At 40.3% G+C, this 21,043-nt stretch overlaps 9 protein-coding genes across 10 annotated transcripts; 4 read left to right on the top strand and 5 right to left on the bottom strand.

Moving 5' to 3' along the window:
* Nucleotides 1-707: 707 nt before the first annotated feature.
* Nucleotides 708-2,488, bottom strand: LOC115632325 (esterase-5B-like). The gene is made up of 2 exons (XM_030529429.1): nt 1,074-2,488; nt 708-1,012 (listed from the first exon to the last, which is right to left on the bottom strand). The coding sequence occupies exons 1-2, from the start codon at nt 2,458-2,460 to the stop codon at nt 765-767; spliced, it is 1,635 nt and encodes a 544-aa protein (XP_030385289.1). The 5' UTR covers nt 2,461-2,488; the 3' UTR covers nt 708-764.
* Nucleotides 2,489-3,425: 937 nt separating this feature from the next.
* On the bottom strand, nt 3,426-5,704 carry LOC115632323 (zinc finger CCCH domain-containing protein 3). Its single transcript, XM_030529428.1, has 4 exons — nt 4,963-5,704; nt 4,360-4,902; nt 4,017-4,212; nt 3,426-3,963 (listed from the first exon to the last, which is right to left on the bottom strand). The coding sequence occupies exons 1-4, from the start codon at nt 5,616-5,618 to the stop codon at nt 3,562-3,564; spliced, it is 1,797 nt and encodes a 598-aa protein (XP_030385288.1). The 5' UTR covers nt 5,619-5,704; the 3' UTR covers nt 3,426-3,561.
* Nucleotides 5,705-5,756: 52 nt separating this feature from the next.
* On the top strand, nt 5,757-8,302 carry LOC115632321 (pseudouridylate synthase 7 homolog). The gene is made up of 5 exons (XM_030529426.1): nt 5,757-6,022; nt 6,087-6,274; nt 6,326-6,646; nt 6,702-6,804; nt 6,866-8,302. Exons 1-5 carry the CDS (start codon nt 5,793-5,795, stop codon nt 8,289-8,291), a joined length of 2,268 nt encoding a protein of 755 aa, XP_030385286.1. The 5' UTR covers nt 5,757-5,792; the 3' UTR covers nt 8,292-8,302.
* Nucleotides 8,303-8,665: 363 nt separating this feature from the next.
* Nucleotides 8,666-14,708, top strand: LOC115632322 (broad-complex core protein). Its single transcript, XM_030529427.1, has 7 exons — nt 8,666-8,776; nt 10,621-10,759; nt 10,822-11,873; nt 11,928-12,475; nt 12,544-12,596; nt 12,657-12,758; nt 13,691-14,708. The coding sequence occupies exons 2-7, from the start codon at nt 10,683-10,685 to the stop codon at nt 13,932-13,934; spliced, it is 2,076 nt and encodes a 691-aa protein (XP_030385287.1). The 5' UTR covers nt 8,666-8,776; nt 10,621-10,682; the 3' UTR covers nt 13,935-14,708.
* LOC115632326 lies at nt 9,493-10,420 on the bottom strand. The gene is made up of 2 exons (XM_030529430.1): nt 10,236-10,420; nt 9,493-10,180 (listed from the first exon to the last, which is right to left on the bottom strand). The coding sequence occupies exons 1-2, from the start codon at nt 10,396-10,398 to the stop codon at nt 9,666-9,668; spliced, it is 678 nt and encodes a 225-aa protein (XP_030385290.1). The 5' UTR covers nt 10,399-10,420; the 3' UTR covers nt 9,493-9,665.
* Nucleotides 14,709-15,189: 481 nt separating the features above from the next.
* LOC115632365 (pyrimidodiazepine synthase) lies at nt 15,190-16,344 on the top strand. Its single transcript, XM_030529483.1, has 3 exons — nt 15,190-15,317; nt 15,516-16,087; nt 16,152-16,344. The coding sequence occupies exons 1-3, from the start codon at nt 15,290-15,292 to the stop codon at nt 16,275-16,277; spliced, it is 726 nt and encodes a 241-aa protein (XP_030385343.1). The 5' UTR covers nt 15,190-15,289; the 3' UTR covers nt 16,278-16,344.
* An 832-nt stretch (nt 16,345-17,176) lies between these two features.
* LOC115632744 (pyrimidodiazepine synthase) lies at nt 17,177-18,024 on the top strand. Its single transcript, XM_030529991.1, has 3 exons — nt 17,177-17,204; nt 17,262-17,830; nt 17,887-18,024. The coding sequence occupies exons 1-3, from the start codon at nt 17,177-17,179 to the stop codon at nt 18,022-18,024; spliced, it is 735 nt and encodes a 244-aa protein (XP_030385851.1).
* A 510-nt stretch (nt 18,025-18,534) lies between these two features.
* LOC115632354 (pyrimidodiazepine synthase) lies at nt 18,535-19,648 on the bottom strand. The gene is made up of 2 exons (XM_030529464.1): nt 19,520-19,648; nt 18,535-19,439 (listed from the first exon to the last, which is right to left on the bottom strand). Exons 1-2 carry the CDS (start codon nt 19,548-19,550, stop codon nt 18,721-18,723), a joined length of 750 nt encoding a protein of 249 aa, XP_030385324.1. The 5' UTR covers nt 19,551-19,648; the 3' UTR covers nt 18,535-18,720.
* Nucleotides 19,649-19,676: 28 nt separating this feature from the next.
* Nucleotides 19,677-20,859, bottom strand: LOC115632509 (pyrimidodiazepine synthase). Of its 2 annotated transcripts, XM_030529698.1 has the most exons (4): nt 20,731-20,859; nt 20,085-20,671; nt 19,907-20,028; nt 19,677-19,840 (listed from the first exon to the last, which is right to left on the bottom strand). In XM_030529698.1, exons 1-4 carry the CDS (start codon nt 20,756-20,758, stop codon nt 19,810-19,812), a joined length of 768 nt encoding a protein of 255 aa, XP_030385558.1. In that variant the 5' UTR covers nt 20,759-20,859; the 3' UTR covers nt 19,677-19,809. The 2 variants fall into 2 exon arrangements, with proteins under 2 accessions (XP_030385558.1, XP_030385559.1); XM_030529699.1 differs by having other exon boundaries at nt 19,769-20,028.
* Between the last annotated feature and the right edge of the window lie 184 nt (nt 20,860-21,043).

Raw genomic sequence — 21,043 nt, 5'->3', positions numbered from 1 at the left:
ATATTTATACGAATATATGTTGTCACAGTCAAAGACTAGGTAAATAAAAAATTAGCTGGAGTCAATATCAAATAATAGATGGCAAAGAATGTTTCCTTACACTCATATCATAAAGCATATCAAGAGTTCAGTACCCACAAGGGGCGATATCTTGTAAATATACATTTTAATATTGAAAAATTGCTCATGTGTCAACAGTGCTTAATAATATCTTTCCTTGTGGGCTTTGTTTTGTTGATGTAGACTCCTCTGCCCTCTTAGTTTATTATTGTTTTTGTTCTCTCCATACCACTCTTGTAATTTCAATATAACCCTTTTTCTAATCCATAAAAGAGGTTTTTTTAAATCTAAGACATCAATTAAAAATTACTTAGATTTTTTGATATGTTGAAATAATGAGTGTCACACGTTTTAGTAAAATTGTGAAAGGTACTAAAAGGAAGAGTGCTTTAAATTATAGGGAGATTAATCAAATGTTACCCCAAAGATTAATATTAGCTTCCTTATTTTTAAGAAGTAAAACGTGAAGAAAAGTAACGTGCAGAACATAAAGTAAGCATGGCATAGAATGATATGGAATAGAATGATATAGAATACTTCGCGATTGATTCCTATTTTGGATTTTGTTTTGAGCTATATATCAGCTCTTCAACCAGCACACAACAGCACAGAAAATCGTATGCACATTATGATTTAACAAATTAAACTGCTTGTTGATGAAGTATATTTATTCCATTAATTTGTATAAAGCATATTTTCAGGCTCTATGGAAATCGCTCCAATTTCTTATTTGTACAATTATTGCGTGTGATGGACAGCAACTGAAATTGTTTTTCGTTTACATTATTCTTAAACTCACAACTGCCATAAAACAATTTCCCGTCACTGCTTCGGACAAAGTCCTCCAGCATTTTGATGAAATTCTGTGAAATCGTTTGCTCATCTGGACGCATTTTCGGATCACGGATGGAATTGGCGAAGATCAGAAAGAAATCATCGCCATGCACAGTGCCTGAAAGGAACGATCAATCAGTTAATATATAGACCACAGATGAATAACTTGTCTGCCTTACCAAAGTGGACATCATTTCGTTTTGCCAGCGCTTGTGCAATGCCAAGATCAGCGGGATTATCATAGACGTATGCGTAGATGGGACTGCGTCCGTGCTGACGATGTAGGTTCAGGGCCTCCTCCACGCCATTCTTGAAAAGAACATCGGTAAAGATGCGTTGGACCGATTGGTAGCTTGTTAAAGTAAATGTTTGGTTTCCCATATAACGTCTTTTAAGCGACACCGAGTAATCATCCATTTCCTCAACGGTCTTCATTGCGTGACGATAAAATAATAAATAGGGCGCCAAGTCATGCCAACGATCGTTGAGCTCTTCGATAAGTTCTTCGCCATGGTGGGGCTGACGTGCCAGCAACGAGGCAGCATTGTAGCCACCATCCTCCCTGGAGTAGGAGACGAGCCAAGGAATCTGAGAAAAGTTTCCACTCTTTATAATCTCCCTGGGTGGTTGCGTGAGAAAAGCGTCTGGCGCGTTGATGGGCTCCACAACTGGACCAAATGTGGTAAACGGTACATAGCCGAAGACCAGAAAGTTACGTACAGCACTTACAATTTGAGCCGCCGGCTTCGACTTTAAGCAACTCTTCAGTTCCATTGAATTGGTCACCTTATCGCAGCGTAAAATACGACCCAATTCAAAGGCCCGGGCACGGGCATTATGCATCATAACCCATGGATTCAATGCTGTGCCACTAAACGAGGCAGCGCTCTTGGCCAATTCCTTGAAATCCTCACGTAAAAGATGTAAATGTACGGCTGCACCACCGGAAGAGAAGCCCAGCACTAGAATATTTTCGGGCTCACCACCAAACCGATAAATGTTCTCTTTAATCCACTGCAATGCCAAGCGCTGATCTTTGAGTCCGTAGTTGCCTGGCAAAGTGTCGTCCTCGGCACTGGCAAAGCCAAGCGGGCCCAGTCGATAATTCATCTTCGCCACAATCACATTCCCGCTGTGCATAAAATGCTCGTGTCCATTCTGGCGAACTGCACCAAACATGAAGGCGCCTCCATGAATCAAAGCCACCACAGGATAGCTGCTCCGGCTTGCATTCTTCGGCTTATATACATTTACGGTTAGACAGTCCTCAACACCCAGCAGTTTGTTGCGTCCCTCTGTGTCCTGATCCCATTGCATGCAAGGCTCCGGCGGTTTGGTTGCATCAAATATCTCAGACCATTGGCGCACGTACGGACGTGGGGCCTCAAATCTTAGTGCACCAACTGGCGGCTCTGCATATGGTATGGACTCATAGCTGTAATACTCGCCGTTATCGCGTCCGCGTATTGTGCCAACGGGCAAGTCAACAAGCAGCGGATCGCCATTCGTTGCGGTTCCCACAAAGACTAAGCACACCACAATCGCTGATAGAAGAGACGGCCTCATGTTCCGCGCTCGGTCGAATCGCAGCTTAAACTAAATTAACCGCAACAGCAGTTGCAGCACTCCCGACTCGATTCTACCTACCGATGATAATTAGCGCGACAGGCAGGCAGAACGGCTACTACAGTTCTCTACCTAATCTAAAAGTACCCCTGATTAGATGTTATCTGCGCTTGACCCCTAAAAACCAAAACGGTGCGCTAAGTATGACAGCAAAAAAGGATCATAAACTGATTAAATTGTGCTCTAGAGCTTCACTAAGGGTTTGCGAAGTGTAAATGAAGAAATCTGCGCTAGTGACGAATGCACGCTTTTGAAAATGCTTGTATAAGAATTATAAATTATCCGTTCATTAATAATATTATTCCAATTTTGTTAGTTTATTATAGCCTAAAGGGTACGTGCTGTACGACGGTTTACTTACAATAAAAATAAAAGGATCGTAAATAGATTTACAATTAAATCTGCACAGAGTCTGCGAAGTGGAGTTTCGAATAAATCACGGTTGAAGTTAATCCATATGCTCTTTTTAGGGCATGTATAATAGACATACATAAACAATATAAATGTAACATTTGTTCTTTTCTCAAACTTTGAATTTGAACTATGTATATCAAATTTTGTAATATACATAATATTAGGTATTCCTGCGACTGATTTTTAATAGATTTATATATAACAATTTTAATCACTTGAAGCAACGACCATTTGGACTTCACTGGGTAACACTTTGTTGGTTGTTGATTTAATAAAAAAAATTAATATATTTATTACAAAATATAATTACAGTATATGTAAAATCACTTACAAATCAAAATCATTTGCATAAATCCCACTTTAATATTTGGAGTTGGCCTCTGTTGAGGATAAAAGCCACAATTTTGGTTTATATTTAAATCCAATGGCAATGAAAACGACAGACATATTATGAAATACTTATTTTGTGTTTATTTATTTATTAATATTTTTTTAAGCCTTTTACTGACCTAGGAACTAATTAATAATTAAGAAACCCAAAACTTATTATTTACTATATTAACTTTTTAACTTAAAAGAATAAATTTGTACCTGAAACGTGTTGTCCAACGCGATCGCCATTCACTATCAGTCCTCGTCCAGTGGTATAAAAGCGGGCAGTGCACCCAATTTGGGTCGTTGGCGCAAGTTGGCTGTGGATGTTGCATTACCATCTTCAATTTGTTCATCGATATGGAAAATATCAGCGGATTCGGTGGGTGGCAGCTCTTCCAGTTTATCTATAGTTACGATGTCATCACACTTGAAGTAACGCGAGGTGATGGATGATGCTTCATCGAGAACGGAGGAGGGGGTGGTTGCAACATCGTGGACCACTACGACATTTGGTTTTGGGACCTTTTTAGTTTTTGGTGACGGGACGACATTAGATTTTGTCTTGGTCCTGTGTTTGCAAAAGGCGCAACTTGTTAATTCACATTTGCCATTGCGCGCAAACTCCGGACAGACAAACTCATGACGTTTATTGCACTTAAAATTGAAAGAGAGTTAAAACAGTTATCCACATGGGAGACACAACTTACCTCAGCGGCACGTGCGCAATAGCCACGCACAAAGTCAACGCATATTTCAGCCTTGCGACTGAGTTTTTTATGCAAATATGGACAGTCCTCCCGTACACAGGCACCGCGCAAATAATAACGACACACAGGCATCTTTTCCAGCGTCACATTATGCGAGAGTAGGCAATCTGATTTGGTGCATTCGCCGCGTAGGAAACTGCAAAAAAGCAACACAAAAGCAGCAAGCAAATTTAAGGCTTCTACTCAAAAATACCATAACAAGTAGAGATTTAAAATATCCTTGCAATCAATGGCCGACATTTTGTCTTCGTTGCAGAGATAGTGGTATACTGGTTGCACGAACCTTGAACAGATGGCAACTTGACGCTTATCGTGCAACTTGCGGCATCTACCGCGACCATGGGCAGCGCATTTGCCCAATCGTTGGTAGATTGCACATGGTATGTTGGTTTTTACCAGTGATCGATTAAGGAGCTGCAAGCTGCGCTGTTTGGCAGTCATTAGATGGGCACGAGATACATGATTTGTGGTACGTATGTAGACATTTTGTGCCTTTGCAGAGGCCACATAGGTGAGACCACCGATATCGATGCGTCGCAGCATTGGACTGCTAGTTCTTCCGGGCAGATGAGTTGATATTGTGTTTACAGGTACACGTGTGAGACGACAGCCCGACGGATCCAAGACAAATTTTGTGCCACGCACAAACAGAGTGCGAGCTGAGGGCGTTGCTTTGAGTGATGGCGAAGATTTGGCAACTGTTGCGGTGGCATTTGCTTCCAATTTGGTTAACTTATTTTTAGCAGTTTTCTTATACATAACCCCATGTATGCTGACCATGCTCAAAGATTTGTTAACACTTGGTCTCAAGACATGCGGTTTTAAGCTGCTCAGAGGAGATGTAGAACATTAGTTTGCGATGTCTCATTCTTTTCTACAGACTTACCTCAATTTCTTAGCAGGATTTGTACCATTGCTGCTGCGCCTCAAAGCATAACGCCCGACAAAGTCGCATTTACGGCGCTTCTTCACCAATGGAGTATTAGTGGAGGTTAGAGAGATGGCCCGCACAAGTTTGTATCTTGTTCGTTTTTGGGGCGGAGGTGGATTCGTTTTTGTTGCTGTGGAAGCTGGTTTAGGGCTACTGCTAACACTAGCACCTTGTCGCACAATTTTGCGCTTTGTTTTGCTTAGTAGGGGGGGCTGAACAACTGGCACAGAAGTGGCCTTTATAGCAGAAATACCCACACGAGGTTTACGGACAATCGAAGTACTGGCCTTATTTATAATTTTAGCAGCTGGCACTGGTACAGATATCTCAGCAGCAGCTACATTGCGATATTCTGACACTTGTTGCTGGAAAGGCGCATTGTTGAAAGCCAATTGATATTGTCTTTGAAGAAAATAGGGATTTATATGTATGGCAGGCTGAGCTATGGTTGGATGCGCAATATGACCTTGCAGCGTTGGTATTGGTATCGCATATTGTTGTTGCTGACTCACAACTACAGCTCTTGACACTTGGCTTCTGAAATTTGGATTAATATACACTTTTCTCGCCATAGGCACCACGTTTTCCTCTGGGCTGATGTAGGGTAGCATTATTTAAGTTTATTTAACTATTTCTTTTAGCTAAGCACATTTTGCAATTATTACATTATACAAAAGAAAAGCTGACTGCGACTACATGAGTAAATTCTTGTGAAGTATGTACATATATACGTCGTATAGTCGTGTGGTGGTAGGAATTACTAATTACGTCGTTTTTTATTGTGAATGTCAAATCAGCTGATGTCTGTGTACCGTGGCGAATGGCCATCTAAGCCAAACGTGCTTTTGGCTCAGTTGGTTTGTGCTCAATTTTGTTGTGTTTTTATCTGTCGGTTGAATAAAATGGGTAAGGAACAAGGACGCAAACGATTTCAGTCGAAGCCTTACAACAAAAACAATTGGCGAGGACAGAAAAAAGAACGTTTACAACATAATTCCGGGAACTCATTCAACAGGTAATAGAAATTAGCCGGCGTGTTTGCCTAAACACTTCCGTTAATTTGATTACTATTTTTTCAGGACTTTGCAGCCTAAATCAACATTGCGCGAAAACCAAGTGGGCATTACAGAATTTACCAACCCCGACTTACCAGGTTTTACGGGTGTTCTAAAGTCACGCTTCTCCGATTTCCATGTGAACGAAATCGACAGCAGTGACAATGTGCTTGTGCTGAACGATCTAAAAGTACCAACACGTGTGGACACCTGTAAGTTTTTTCTATAGCCAATGCATATGGTATTATATTATTAACTTGCAGTACCATGTGTTGCGCCAGAGCAATTGGATGAATGGCGTAAACAATTGGAGTCCGTAGTGGGGCAGAAACATTGGCAAGATATGGCAGATCTAGCTGCAGCAAATTACAAAATAAGCAGCGAGCAGGTGCTGGAAATTGATGTTACCAATATCGATAAAGAACAACGTACTCAAATACATCAGTTGATCAAACAGTTCTATAAAGGCAAACTAATCTCCACAACTCTTGGACAATCACAGCCACTACAACAGCAACAGGTGCCGTCTGAAGCTGGAGAGGAAAAGAGGACGATACGTATAATGAAACCGAAGCCGGGACGCGGTTAGTGCACTGAGATGGGTCGGAAATTTCGTAAATTAACATTTTTTTCAAATAGGTGACAATCGATGGAGTTTTCCGGCCGAGTTTGTAACCTTTCTGGTGCATAAGACGAACACCGATACCAGTGAGGTGGCTGCCACGCTAGCTGCTCGTCTTAAGTGTGTTGAGAATCCTATTTAACTAAATACCTGCTAATTCGCAAGTGTATTTTCATTACAGTTTGCGTCCGTCTCAAGTCAACTACTGTGGGACCAAGGATAAACGTGCCAAGACCACTCAGAACTTTTGCATAAAACGCCGTTCGCCCGAGAGCATTGCAAACGCTGTGCGTGGCATGCAGAATGTGAACATTGGTAACTTCAAGTTTCAGACCACAACGCTTAAGTTGGGAGACTTGAATGGCAATCATTTTCGCATTGCTTTACGTCACATCACCGAGGATCCTGCGAAAGTGGAGAAAGCGCTTCAGTCGTTGCGTGAACGCGGCTTCATCAACTATTATGGGCTACAACGATTCGGCAATAGTGCAAATGTGCCGACCTATGAAGTGGGAATTGCGTTGCTCAAACGTGATTACAAACTGGCCTGTGAACTGATACTAAAGCCCCGTGATAATGACATTGAATTTATGCGTTCAATACGCGAGACATGGTGGAAGAATCGAGACTCTGCTGCCGCATCTGCAATGTTTCATGGGGATAAGTTTATAGAGAAAAAACTGCTGGATGGCTTGGCCAGGTTTGGGGAACATGACTACGCAGCGGCTCTGCGTCGTATTCCACGGAATATGCTACTTCTATATCCACATGCTTATCAGAGTCTAATATTCAATCGGATTGCATCACGACGTATTCGAGAGTTTGGAATGAAAGTGATTTGCGGCGATTTAGTGTATGTGGACTCAAATGAAACTGAAAATCAAGCTATGGGCGGCGAATCAATTAATGCTGGGTCGGAAGAAAAGCCGTCCGAAGAAGATGCGATTACTGCAGAGATTACAGACGAGGACAATCAGCTTGATGGCGAGGAATCAATTTTCAAACGCAAAGTCAGATCCTTGACTGCAGAAGACGTGGCCAGTGGCACATACAAGCTCACTGATGTGGTACTTCCACTGCCAGGCTACGATATCACTTATCCGAGCAATGAGTGCAGCACTTGGTACGAAGAAATGCTTGCCGAAGCGGGCCTTTCCTCGGATCTACTGCGTCATAAGGACAAAACCTATGCTCTAGGCGGTGCTTATCGAAAATTACTAATACAGCCGAGCGATTTGAAATGGGAATTCCGTCGCTATGGCACACCAGAAGATACCTTAATTGCATCTGACTGGGAGCAGCTGAACCATATTCCGGTATCGCCTGTGCCCGCCGAACCAGAAACCAAATATACGGCACTACTGTTGGAATTCTCATTACCCACTGCGGCATATGCGACAATGCTATTACGAGAATTGCTGAAATTGGATACCTCTACAGCAAGTCAAATACAACTGGAGCAGAATGCTTTAAAAAAAACTGAGAACGATACTCAACCTAAAGATGATGACAAAGCAGAAGAATTTGCTGAAGAAAGCAAAAAGTTATGTGAGGACACGGCTGTTGAACTTAAGGAGTCGCGCATTGAAAATCAATATTTCGTATAAAATCAATTTTGCCCGCGCTTATACCAAATACGCGATTTCGACATCAAACCACCACAACAAAAACAATGCGCACGTGAGTGTTTCCACTGCTCGTTCTCTCGAACGCTAGGCCCGGACTCTCTCACACACGCTCTCTCCGTAACAACTCTTGGCGCCCGCGCGTGCTTTCTACTTTGTTTGAGTACGACCACACACACGCATGCATTTCATATATGTATGTGTACATCGCCAGCCAGCGGCGAGGACTTGTAATAAAGTCCTCTGTGGCAGAATTTAGTTTGCTCTGCACCTGCAAGCAACGGCCTTTTCTATGCGCGCCTCGTTATAATCGTGTTGTGTGTTGTGCATCATTAAAGTACTAAAATAACAAAAACAAGTTGTACAAAACGCGTGTATTGCACAAAAGGAAAATAAAATAAATTCAAAAAGTAGTTTAATTAAAAATACAAACATATAAAACTATTGCAAAATATTTCGAAATCAAGGTGAATTTGGATTAATTTTAATACATAAATTTAAAATCAAATGTAAAATTTGAGCGCGAATTTAAAAAACAACGCAAATAATTACCTTAAATACCAGTGCTTACTGGCTAATATAAAAAATTATGTGAAATGAAATAAGCGTTATCATATAACTGTACAATATTTTAACTACTTTTGCGTGCTTATCGATTTTTGTGTGAACTGAAATCAATCAATAATTTGGTGTTAATACGCTACACCACATAAACTGTAGGCAGGATGGGGAAGGCGGTTGCGCGGGACAGGAGCAATAGCTGAGGCAGCCGACGCTTGTATTAGGTTGGAAGTCATTTAAGGGTGTTCGCCCTGCCCAGCCCAGCTCTTTGTTGTGTTATGGCAGTATGGGGGCAGGGGATAAGGGAGAGCGTAGCGTTGACGCGCCTTGCTCGTTGTGTTATGTTTTGTTTCGCTAATATTGCATGCTTGTGTAGAGTCATCAAATTAATAAACTAAATGCTTGTTTAGCGTCGTCCGCGGCACCACCATCCACCCACATACCTCTTTGCCTCTTTTTGCAACAAGCACAACAGACATGTTTTGTTACTTGCGCGCGCACTCTTTGACCAATAGAGCAACATACACTTCATCTAACTGCGTCATAGTAGGAGTTTTTTGGCGTGGTTGAATTCGATTTTTTGGGTCCTTTACAACCCTCATCCCATTCCAAACATAGTAGCTTTTATATGTAAATCGTTACCAGTTAATTGGTTTGATTTAAATGTTGACAACCATTTACTTAAATTAAAACTAAATGTAATGCAAATCGAAATCAGTGCGTCCACTTAATTGCTATGACAAACTTCTAGTAATTAAAATCGAACTATGCTATGGATGAGCTTCTTCTGACTACTTAAATAAATATATCATCGATTTGCTCATCGTTGAGTGCGCGTAAATTGCATTTACATAGATAAGCAACAATGCGTTTCTCTGCCTTAATACGATTCGTGGCGCCCAAACCTTCTAGCAGCGATTCAATGCGCTTCAATAGCTCTGCACTGACATGAGGTGTTGAGATAATTGGGACTGCCGTAACGGCTGCCTCCTGCACTACAATGGGGGCTGCGTTCGCCTCCAAATCTCGTTGCTCGTCCATTGCTTCCTGTAGAGGGTCATCCTCATCGTGCACCTCCTCGATAAGCTGCTCCGGATTTAGTGAGCGCCAGCTTTCAGACACATTTTGCATTGGAGAGGATGGGTGTGATTGTTGTTGTCGTTCGGTGTTGTGATGTTTTTGATGCTGTTCTACGAACCGCATCTTTGGTAACAGCGTCCAGTCTGAGCCTACGCCACCTGCCTGCTCTTTCTGCAATTCCCTTAACAGTTTTTCATGCAGGTGCTTCCAGCGCGTTATGCAAGTGTTGACTACGACTCCCCAGTTATTTTTTTATTACAACTACAGAGCTTTTATTTTACTTACCATCGGCCTTGAGCGAAGTGGCTATGCTGCGCCACAATTCCGTCTTCTTTTTCTTGGTGTGGTCGTAGGGAGTGCTTCGTAGATCCCGCACCCAAAGTGCAGGATTCGCACGTACCATATCAATTAGATGCACATCAAAATCTGTGCCACTGCCACCACTCATTGTAAACAAAATTTTTCTGATATGAAAATGTATCCGCAAAAATAAACAAAAAACATTGGTGCATTTTCGATAACGATTAATACCAGCCCACTCCTCAGTGCTGTAAAACGACAAGTTGGGACCTGCAGCCCTGTGCACCGAACATTATACAAATACGCAAAACTTCGCGCCAATTATTGATTTTAATATCGATTTTCTTTATGTGTGCTTCTCTTTTTGTAGGCAGCGAAGCAGGTCGGAGCAAGGCGAAGGCGTAGGCCATAAACATAGCTTTGGGCCCGAAGATGGCCGCCGAAAACTATCATCTTAAATGGGACTCACATTTGTCCTATTTAAATACTTCCATTGCAACGCTTTACAAGTAAGGGAACGAAATGGTTAATATATTCCCATTACCTTTTAATCTATAAATGAATTTCATAGGAATGAAAAGTTCGCCGATGTCGTACTGTACAGCTCGTATAGCAATAGCAGCGTCAACTCGGACATTCCAACGGTTGGCATATCGGCCCACAAGTTTATCCTCAGCTCTTGCAGCCAGTTCTTCGCCACCATGTTTGAGACAGCGCCGATTACCTCGCCTAATGGCGTGCTCTATATAGTGCTTCCGCCGGATCTCAGCCACCGAGCAATACAAATACTAGTGCAATACATGTACAGTGGCGAAGCCACAGTGTCCAACGACATTCTGAACGAAGTTCTTCGCGGTGGAGAGATCCTTAAAATTCGTGGACTTTGTCGCACCAGTGCTTCCAGTAGCAGCGGCAGCAGCAATGCACAAACAGCGACATCTTCGGCACATCATCATCATGGGCACGGAGGACATTTGCATCAGCGCGATGCCAATGCATTATACGTGTCAAATGGTACGCGTTCGGGGCTACCGCCTCCTCCGCCGCCACCCTCGTCAATGTCCACACAGCTTCCCAGTGATATGTATGTCAACAAATCAAGCAGCAGCAATTGCAGTTCAACACGCTACGGCCTGGATCATCATCATACCACACATCAACACCACCATCAGCAGCAGCAATTCCGTGGTCTGGGCGCCTCCGTAATGCCCAAGGACAGTCCTGTAATAGTGAAGTCGCCTAAAATAGCGGCCCATGCGGGTCTGTTGAGTGTCGCAAGCAGCAGTAAACTTCTCCCAGGGGGCGGTGGTGGTAGTGGTGGCATTTCCGTCAACAAGGAGGTGGCCATAGATCCCGAGGATAAGTGCTGCTATGGGCCAAGCCAAGTCGAAGGTCTATCCACGGCACCACCAGTGAGCACTGTAACATCCACACCAATGTCCATTTGCACGGAAGTCGGCTGCAATAGCTGCCCATTGGCAGCGCCGTCCACTGATGCCGAGGTGTCTCTGCGCCGTCGTGAATATGGCGAACGAATTCCCGATGACCATTCCCTGTGCGATCGTGACGATGTTGGTTTGGTTTACGAGCGACGATTGCGTCGTGAAAGTGCATGCGAGCGTGGTGAGTGACATTGTTTATTCTTTTAAGTATCCGCTAAATGTTCAATTTCTCCAGCTCACGAATACTTCGGTCATGATGCGCCGCATTATGAACATGTTGCAAAGTCCTATATTGGAGATCCAACCCCGTCCCGCTTGTCCACGCCACCGCATCCTCATAATTTTCTTACCATCAAACAGGAACCAACCGATTGGTCAAACAACCCACCAGCAGCAACGGCCAACAGCAACAACATTGGTGGAGTCAATGAAGTCGATAATGAGGTGCCGCTTTCACCCAAACAGCCTCTTGACTTTAAAATGAGCGCTGTCAAGCTGGAAGCAAATCGTGCCTCGCCACAGGATGAGCCCGAGGAACACACACTGCGCGATTACAACAACTTTAAGTTGCTTGTTTGTGAGATATGTCAAAAGTCCTTTGAAGACACAAAAACGCTCGTACGCCATTTGGGCACACACGCCACTGAACCCTCAGATCGGGAACGCAACGGCAGCAACATGACAAGCAGTAGCACTGGCAACAATAACAGCAGTAGCAGTACCAGCAATCTGGCCTTGAGAGCATTAAAGACCTATGTGCCAAAAAAACGACGCAGGGTATCGGTGAGTCTTCCAAAATTCAAAAAGCAGCATATATTCAACAAAATAATCTATAACTTTAAAAATCCCAGCAACAGGAGAACAATATGGATCATGTGACCCTGCTTTGCGATTTGTGCTCTACGTAAGTAATGAATTCCTTGATATTTAATGTTCTGGACTAATGGGTATTAATACTACACAGCTCGTTTGAAACGCCTGCTGAATGGGTGCGCCATATGAACAGTCAGCACACGGAAATCGAATTGGCCATGTTTAATAGCAAAAAGGATGGTGAACAGAAAAGGTGGGGGTCCTAAAAAAATGTATCTTTCCGATTCTCATTTTCCTCAGCATTTTATGTTTATAAATAATGTGATGTTTTTAGAAAGTTTTTACAAACTTTCCCATTTTCATTTTTAACAACTAAATTTAATTGTTCTACTATTTCTATTAAAAATTCATATTTGTTGTGTATGTCACAGTGGAGGATGTGACCATCTAAATTTATCTTAATGTATTTATTTTATATCAGAGTTCGTATAAAGTGCACATTATACAGGTGGCGACAATGTGTGAGAATGTCCATTATTGATCATCCCTGATTCGCAATTGCAACTCGTTTGATTGTTTAATTAATGTTTTTTTGGGACTTTGTTTTAAATTTTTGCTATTTTAAAAAATGTACACAATTATTTTATATATAGCAACAGGGTATTTCAAAATCAGAGCACCCAACTTTAACTTTTCCACTTGTTTTGTCTTTAAAATATGTATTTTGTTTATATTTTTAAAGAAGTATTTTATAAATAATTTTCTTTTATTTGTTATTTTCTTCTATTTTCAATTTTTTCATTTTTGTGACTTATTTTATTTTATATTAATTATTTTATTATTTCATTATTATTTAGATCTGAAAACGCCTCTAACTACATTGTGCTGTGAATCTGGGCATTGCTGTTTGGAGTGCAAATTAAATTCTCGCATCGAGTCGGATTCGGAATAAGATATTATAGTAATTAAATCCAAATTATACCTTTTTATTATTATTTTATGTTTGTTTTAACATCGAAAATTTCATATATAGTCAATACCAATTAACCATCAAATTCACATAAATCACCAATGCAAATAGTTTTCGACTTCCACTCCTTCCACAATTCATTACCTTTATCATTTGAAAACCAAACGCATGCTGTTTATTATAATAAAAATTCACGGTTTTTTTTTAACTTTCAGCAATGCCTCAAGCACTTCCACTGCGTCCAGTAGCCATTTGCAACAACAAGCTGCCGCAGCAGCAGCCGTTGCGGCGCATAAAAAATACGTGAGTGGCAATCGTCAGACCTTGTTGCTGCACAAACGCAGCAGTACCAGCGGCGGTGGTGGAGGTATGGGCACCAGCAGCAATGTTAGTGGAGCGCCAGCCAGCGCCGGTCTAAATGTATCGCCTGGCCTGGCGACAACGTCATCGCATGCATAATTCAAATGCGTCAACGACATATTTACAGTGGGCACAAGCTAAAGAAAACAGCGCCAACAAGCACAGCAGAAACAGAAGCAAAGACAACAAAAACAAACACACACAAACAACTATAGGAAGAACTCCACCAGAATTAACAGTCGCGATGCGACACAACTTGGGCAACGAGTGAGAAACACAGCAGAAAGATAAAGATTGAATGAAAATCTATTTCAAAAATCAAGTCGTTCCAGTAATCAAAATATAGTAATTGTATATGAGAGACAGCAAGAACCGTGATCAAAAATGCAGCAACATAGTGTATTTTATAGAAAAAGAAAACAAACAAAACTAAAAACGAAGATTAATAACGAATGGTAGGATCGTCAGGCAACGATGCAAAACAAATCAAGAAACAAAGCGCTCGGTAGAATTTTTAACATACATACTACACATAGTTTTAAACTTAATTCCTACTCGCGAATTAGTCAGTCAAGGTCAAGTGACAAACTAACATACATAAGTAATATCAACGCGCAATTTAAACAATTCAAGTTGTACACTTTTAAATGTAAAAACAAGGCGACATTGATAAAAAAAAATCGCATAAAAGCAATGCAAACACATTTGATTGCGTTCCAATTTAATATAATTTGATTTCAAAACAATATTAAAATGGTTTTTTTGCAGCTTTTTATGCTTAGTTAATATGTGTGTGTACGCTGATATATTAATTCATTTAATTAATTTCACTTACATTTTAAATCTTGTCACCGATAATGTAAATTGAGATACAGATGTGTTACATATATACATATATATATTTTTCAAGTATGTACGTTTTATATTTTTATACATATGAATTCTATTGAGTGTATTGTCTTAAAATCTACATGTAAATAGGTTAAGTCAGTTTTTTTAGTCGCCGCCGAACGAAACCCCTTTTTGAAAACTCTCTAAATGTGTGTAGTAGTTGGAAGTTCAATTAAAAAACTAGTTTATAAAATCCACAATATACACAAACAAACATATATACATATATTTACAGTCAGCGTGATTATACAAATCTAAGTAACGAAATGCGTATACATATATTCAAACACATACATACATATGTACAAGCGTATATGTAGTGAAGGCGTTTTATTCGCAAATAAACAACAATGAGAAAACGATTTTAAAAAACTTGCCAATTAGATTCTTTATCAAAGCTCTTTCCTCGCCTACATACAAAAGTGAGTAGTTGGCTCAGCAAGCTTTTTTACAGTTCAGTTGCTGCTTGGCATTGACAGTAAAAGGTTGTCCCAACATAAATATTTAAGGAAACGGAAAAACCCTGAACTTGTTAAAATCAATACAAAAGTTTAAAGGACAACATGAGCGGTGGTAAACATTTGGCCAAAGGTGTGTATATATAGTATGGTATGTGTAAATGCTTTAGAATGTGAGAAATGAAGAGATTCGATAACCGGCCGATATCGAACCAAAAGTTGTCGATTCATGTGTAGTCTTATCAAAATTAATAATATTTCTCACTGTCATTGTCTACGACGAAAATATTAATGATAAATCATGCATGACTTTGAAATTGTTATCTCACAGGTTCGACGAAACCAATTCTGCCCGATGATGGTGTCTTGCGCATTTATTCCATGCGATTCTGTCCATATGCTCAACGCGCTCATCTTGTGCTTAGTGTTAAGCAGGTGCCACACCACAGTATATACATAAATCTCACAGAAAAGCCGGAATGGCTGGTCGAAGTCAGTCCTTTGACAAAGGTGCCGGCTTTGGAATTAGTTTCCGAACCGGGCCAGCCCACACTCATTGAATCGCTTATTATAGCTGAGTATTTGGACGAGAAATATCCACAGAATCCGTTGCTGCCGAAGGATCCTTTGCGGCGTGCACTAGATAAAATTCTCATAGAGCGTTTTGGAGCAGTAACGGGAGCTTACGCGAAAATTGTCTTTTCTGATGCTGGTACAGACGATCTGTGGCAAGCTCTGGATATCTTTGAGGCGGAGCTGGCTAAGCGCGGGACTCAGTATTTTGGTGGAGACAAGCCAGGCTTTGTTGATTACATGATATGGCCATGGTTCGAACGGTTGCCTGTGCTTAAGTTCTTGGTGAAGGAGAATTACGATTTAGATGAAAAGCGATTTGTCAAGCTGGTAAGTTGGAGAAATGTCTAAGTTGATATACATATATATAAGTACAAATTATTCTCGATTGCAGAGCAAATGGATTGCCCTACTAATAGACGATGCTGCTGTGAAATCTTTTTATGTTACGCCCGAGCAGCATATCGAATTCTGGAGAACTCGTAAAGCTGGCAAAGCCAATTATGATCTACTGGCCTAAGTCACTTTTGCTTTTAATGAAACAAGTTGCATACAATTGAAATACAGTCAATTTTTATTAAAACGAATGTTTGTTTTTTTTTTTTTGATTTTTTAGAGGAAGGAAGTTAGAGTAATCTTTATTACATTACATATCTGAAAAAGGGCGTGTGTAGTAAATGACTTCAAAATGCAAATCAATCATGTACATATGTATGTATATCAAGCGTATTCAAGCGTTCCTTGCGATTTAAAAATAAAGGATTAATGTATTTTGCTCATCTTAATGCTTAAAGGATTAAGAAACGAGCTATAAATAAAAATTGTATTTCGTTGTTTTCATTCATATAAATGAGACGATGACAAACAAATACTACATAATTTAGATTAGATCTTAGATCTTATTTGTTATAAATTCATCCAAATATACATATGTATGTATGTATATAAAAAAAAACAAAACAAAATTGTGAATAAAACGATGACCGTAAGGTTTTTTAATACATACACATGCATGTCATTTGAAAACCTTTCCATTGTCTTTTTTTCTTCATTTGTAAAAAATCGAAAAAAGCTGTTACACGCCACACAAATTTAAACACTATTTGTTTAAGATTGTCCTCTTATGTCTCTACCTCTTAATTTCATAATTTATTTATTTTTAATATCATTCTCTAAGATGAACGTTTTATCGAGGCCCTGAAAATCACTATGGGATAGTTCTACTATACAAGTTTAGCTGCACTTGTTCCTAATTAAGTGTCATGCTCCACAACCACAAAGGTTGACATGCTGTTCAAGTTCGGCTGAGTAATAGACACCAGCTAGCGAAGGGCACTCAAGTGGCAACGTTATATATTAGCCAAGCATAAGCAGCTGTTTGGAGCAGTCGCACCCATTGTCCACAAACGACAGTACAACATGAGTAACGGCAGACATTTAAAAAAAGGTGAGAGGCAAGAAGATTTTAAATGCTCTATACTACATGGTGATTTCTAATCGTCAGGCTCGCCAACACCTGATGTGCCCGAAGATGGCATTTTGCGTCTGTACTCGATGCGCTTTTGTCCTTTCGCGCAACGCGTTCATCTTGTACTGGACGCGAAACAGATTCCGTATCATACAATTTACATAAATCTCACAGAGAAGCCGGATTGGCTGTATGACATCAATCCGCAGGGGAAAGTACCGGCTCTGGAGCTAGTCAGGGAGACGGGCCCTCCTGTTTTGACTGAATCGCTATTGATATGCGAATATTTGGACGAGCAATATCCTCTGCGCCCTCTTTATCCACGTGATCCGCTCAAGAAAGTGCAAGAGAAGCTGCTCATCGAAAGATTTGGTGCTGTCTTGGGTGCCTTCTTCAGGGCGTCCGATGGTGGAGACATTGAGCCCTTTTGGTGTGGTCTGGATATCTATGAGCAAGAATTGAGCTTGCGCGGGACCGACTTTTTTGGCGGCGAACAGACTGGCATACTGGACTATATGATTTGGCCATGGTGTGAACGGCTGGAACTCCTCAAGTTGCAAAGGGGCGATGACTACAACTATGATGAGCTACGTTTCACACATTTGGTGAGTTTCGCAAGTTATCTAGAAGTGTCTGAAATAATGTTAGCTCAATCGTATAGACAAAATGGTTGGAGCGTATGAAGCGAGATGTGGCTGTACAGGCCTTCTATATGGAAGCAGAAGTTCAGGCAGAGTTCTTGCGCACGCGCAGCGAAGGGAACCCCAATTATGATTTGCTGGTTAAAGCCGATGTCTAGGATAGAAATAATAGCCCCTACATAACATTTTAAAGTCTGTAAAATCTATTCTTTCAAGTTTAGAGAAAAAAATATAATTATGTGTTATTTAAAACCTCCTACTGACTCTCAATAAGACCATGAATAATTTTTCGGTTATATATTTATTTTTTAAATATACACTATACGATAAGCATAATTATAACCGTGAGCTTGCGGCTTGGTATAGCAACGTTAACGTCGCTGACTGTGAATTAAATTATCACTAAAGAACACGACTATAAGGCTACCACAAGAAGCATCATCAATAAAAACCCGTTCTTTTATTGAGCATTACTAAAAAAAATCTCAATATTCCGGACAATCAATCACCCAGCCTCGAAATATTGAAAATTTCGGATTACCGAGACATACTCGTAGTAAAACAGTGGAAAAACACAGCACTTTTTTTTATTGATTAGGTCAATAAAAACAAAAAGCGTTATAAAAGAATCGGCATCCAAAATTCCAGAAATTAATATGTCTTAATAGTTGCTTAGCAAAGGGAAATTTGAGTATTTTTTATTTTATCATGCGCTCAGCTTTACTATGTATACTGGTCGTTGAACTTAGAATACACAATATATTTCGAAAAAATATGAATAATAATAATTTTATGAACATTTTAAGTATGCTTAATCATCTGTCTCACATTTTGCTCATATTATGGAGTGGGCTTTACGATGTTTCAAAAGCCAAATCAAAATTGGGTTTCCCTTCACGCTGTAGACGCATGAAATTGGCATGAACTTCCCCATCCAGTGCGTATTGCTTAACGGCTTCATCTTGCGCGACAAGATCACGCCATTTAACCAAATTAGGATAGCGTGTCTGGTTCAGATCGTATTTATCGGGTAGCAGATGCTTTAAAGCTCCAAGGCGCTCAAACCAAGGCCATATCATATAGTCTACAATACCGATTTGCTGACCCCCAAAATAGGGCGTGCCACGTTTGGTTATCTCCTGTTCAAAAATATCCAAAACATTTTCCAGATTCTTGAGTGCATCCTCTGGTGGATTATTGGTAAAGAAAACGGGATAAACAGCACTGCCTGCTGCTCCAAAACGCTCAATGAGTATCTTATCCTGTGCCTTTCTAAGCGGGTCTTTAGCAAATAGCGGAGGCTCCGGATATTGTTCGTCCAAATACTCCGCAATAACGAGTGACTCAACCAGAGCTGGTTGACCATCAACGGCGGTCAATTGAAGAGCCGGAACCTTGCCTAACGGACTGTATTCGGTGTACCATTCAGGTTTCTCCTTTAAATCGATGAAAATCTTGTGATGAGGTAACTTTTTGGCATTCAGAACCAGGTGTGCACGTTGGGCATATGGGCAGAATCGCATTGAGTAAATACGCAAAACGCCATCATCGGGAAGTAAGGGTTTTTCCGAACCTATTAATGACAAATGTTCAATAATTTACGTAGTCGTACAGCGACCTTGACATTCTAGCGACCATTGCCATAATTCTCACCTTTCTTAAAGTGTTTAAGTGGTACACTCATATTGTTTTCCAGTTTAGTAAGTACTTTTGTTAATCGCTTCAGTTTGCGTCTTCGTTATTCGACTTTCTCAAAATAAATGACAACCAAAAGCTTTTGACTGCCGGCTTATAAATGGAAGAACTAAAATTTATCGATAGCGATAGGTGTTAGCCCGCTGGTTTTTATTTTGTTCATATACAATTCAAATTCAAAATAAATTGCAATAAAAATAAATGCAAAAATTATAGTTGTGTTCATAGCTGAGTAATAGCTTTACCATTTAACACAACCTGGGTTTCTTGGCGGGAATGCTGCATTTAGAAAAATATAAACAAAATTAGAATTTAGAAATAGAGAAAATGCTCTTGTTGCATTACTAGAGCATATCATATTCCGTCTCGCCAGCGCGACGGGAACGCATATACTTTGCATGAGTTTCTCCATCCAAATAGGACTTTTTTACAGGAGTATCATCAAGCATCAAATCGCGCCACCTAAGCTGTGAGCATACCAATGTTAATATTTAAATAAACTACTTCTGTAGTAACTACATACCAAATTACCAAAGCGTTTTGGGTCCAGTACTATTTCAAAACCCAGCTCATATTTAAGAGCCGGAAAGCGCTCACACCATGGCCAAATCATATAGTCAAGCATACCAGGTGCTTCCCCACCAAAATACGCAGTTTCTCGGAGATTCAACTCTTTCTCGTAAATATCCAAGCCGGCATACAAATCGGTAGTGCCTAACTCAGTGGGGCTATTGGGCAACAAAAGCTTATAAATATCATCAATAAACTGACTAAAGCGCTGGATAAGTATCCTATCCTGTGCCCGCCTTAGTGGATCCCTAGAATATAACGGCCTTTGCGGATATTTTTCATCCAAATAATCGCAGATAATAAGAGATTCAACTAGTGTTGGAGTTCCAGATTCTGTGGGAAGTTCCAATACCGGAACCTTGCCGGTTGTGCTAACATTGTTGACAAACCAGTCTGGCTTTTCCCGAAGATTTATGTTAATTGTGTGATGGGGAATGTTCTTTGCGTCTAGAACCAAATGGACGCGGTGCGCATAAGGACAAAAGCGCATAGAATACAAATGCAACAGGCCGTCGTCAGGAAAAATTGGCTTCGTGGATCCTGATTGTAGGTAAAGAATAAATTAAATAATAATAAGTAATAATCAACTGTAAACTTACCAATGCCGAGATGTTGTCCGGTGATCATTTTTTGGACAAAGTGCTTTTGGTGTTAATACTTTGAATAAATTGGATTTGTTTATGCTCTTTGTGTTTTATTATCGAAAGCACGATATCTATTCGATTGGATGTTCAGTATATTATATTGAAATTAGATTCAAAGAATTATGAAAATTAGTTCACGTATTTAAGTAAACTGTATGACCAGCTTGAAATTTGTAATAGCGTAAGTGCTTTTATGAATTAAAATGTTCGTCACGATGAATGCCATGTTATCGCGATTCGCATTTTGAAAAAAATACTGACAAAGCCA

This window comes from Scaptodrosophila lebanonensis, unplaced genomic scaffold (assembly GCF_003285725.1).
Source record: "Scaptodrosophila lebanonensis strain 11010-0011.00,11010-0021.00 unplaced genomic scaffold, SlebRS2 tig00001415-arrow-pilon, whole genome shotgun sequence".
NCBI lineage: Eukaryota > Metazoa > Arthropoda > Insecta > Diptera > Drosophilidae > Scaptodrosophila > Scaptodrosophila lebanonensis.
The sequence above is the reverse complement of the archived record's forward strand: the minus strand, read 5'-3'. Positions and strand labels throughout refer to the sequence as shown.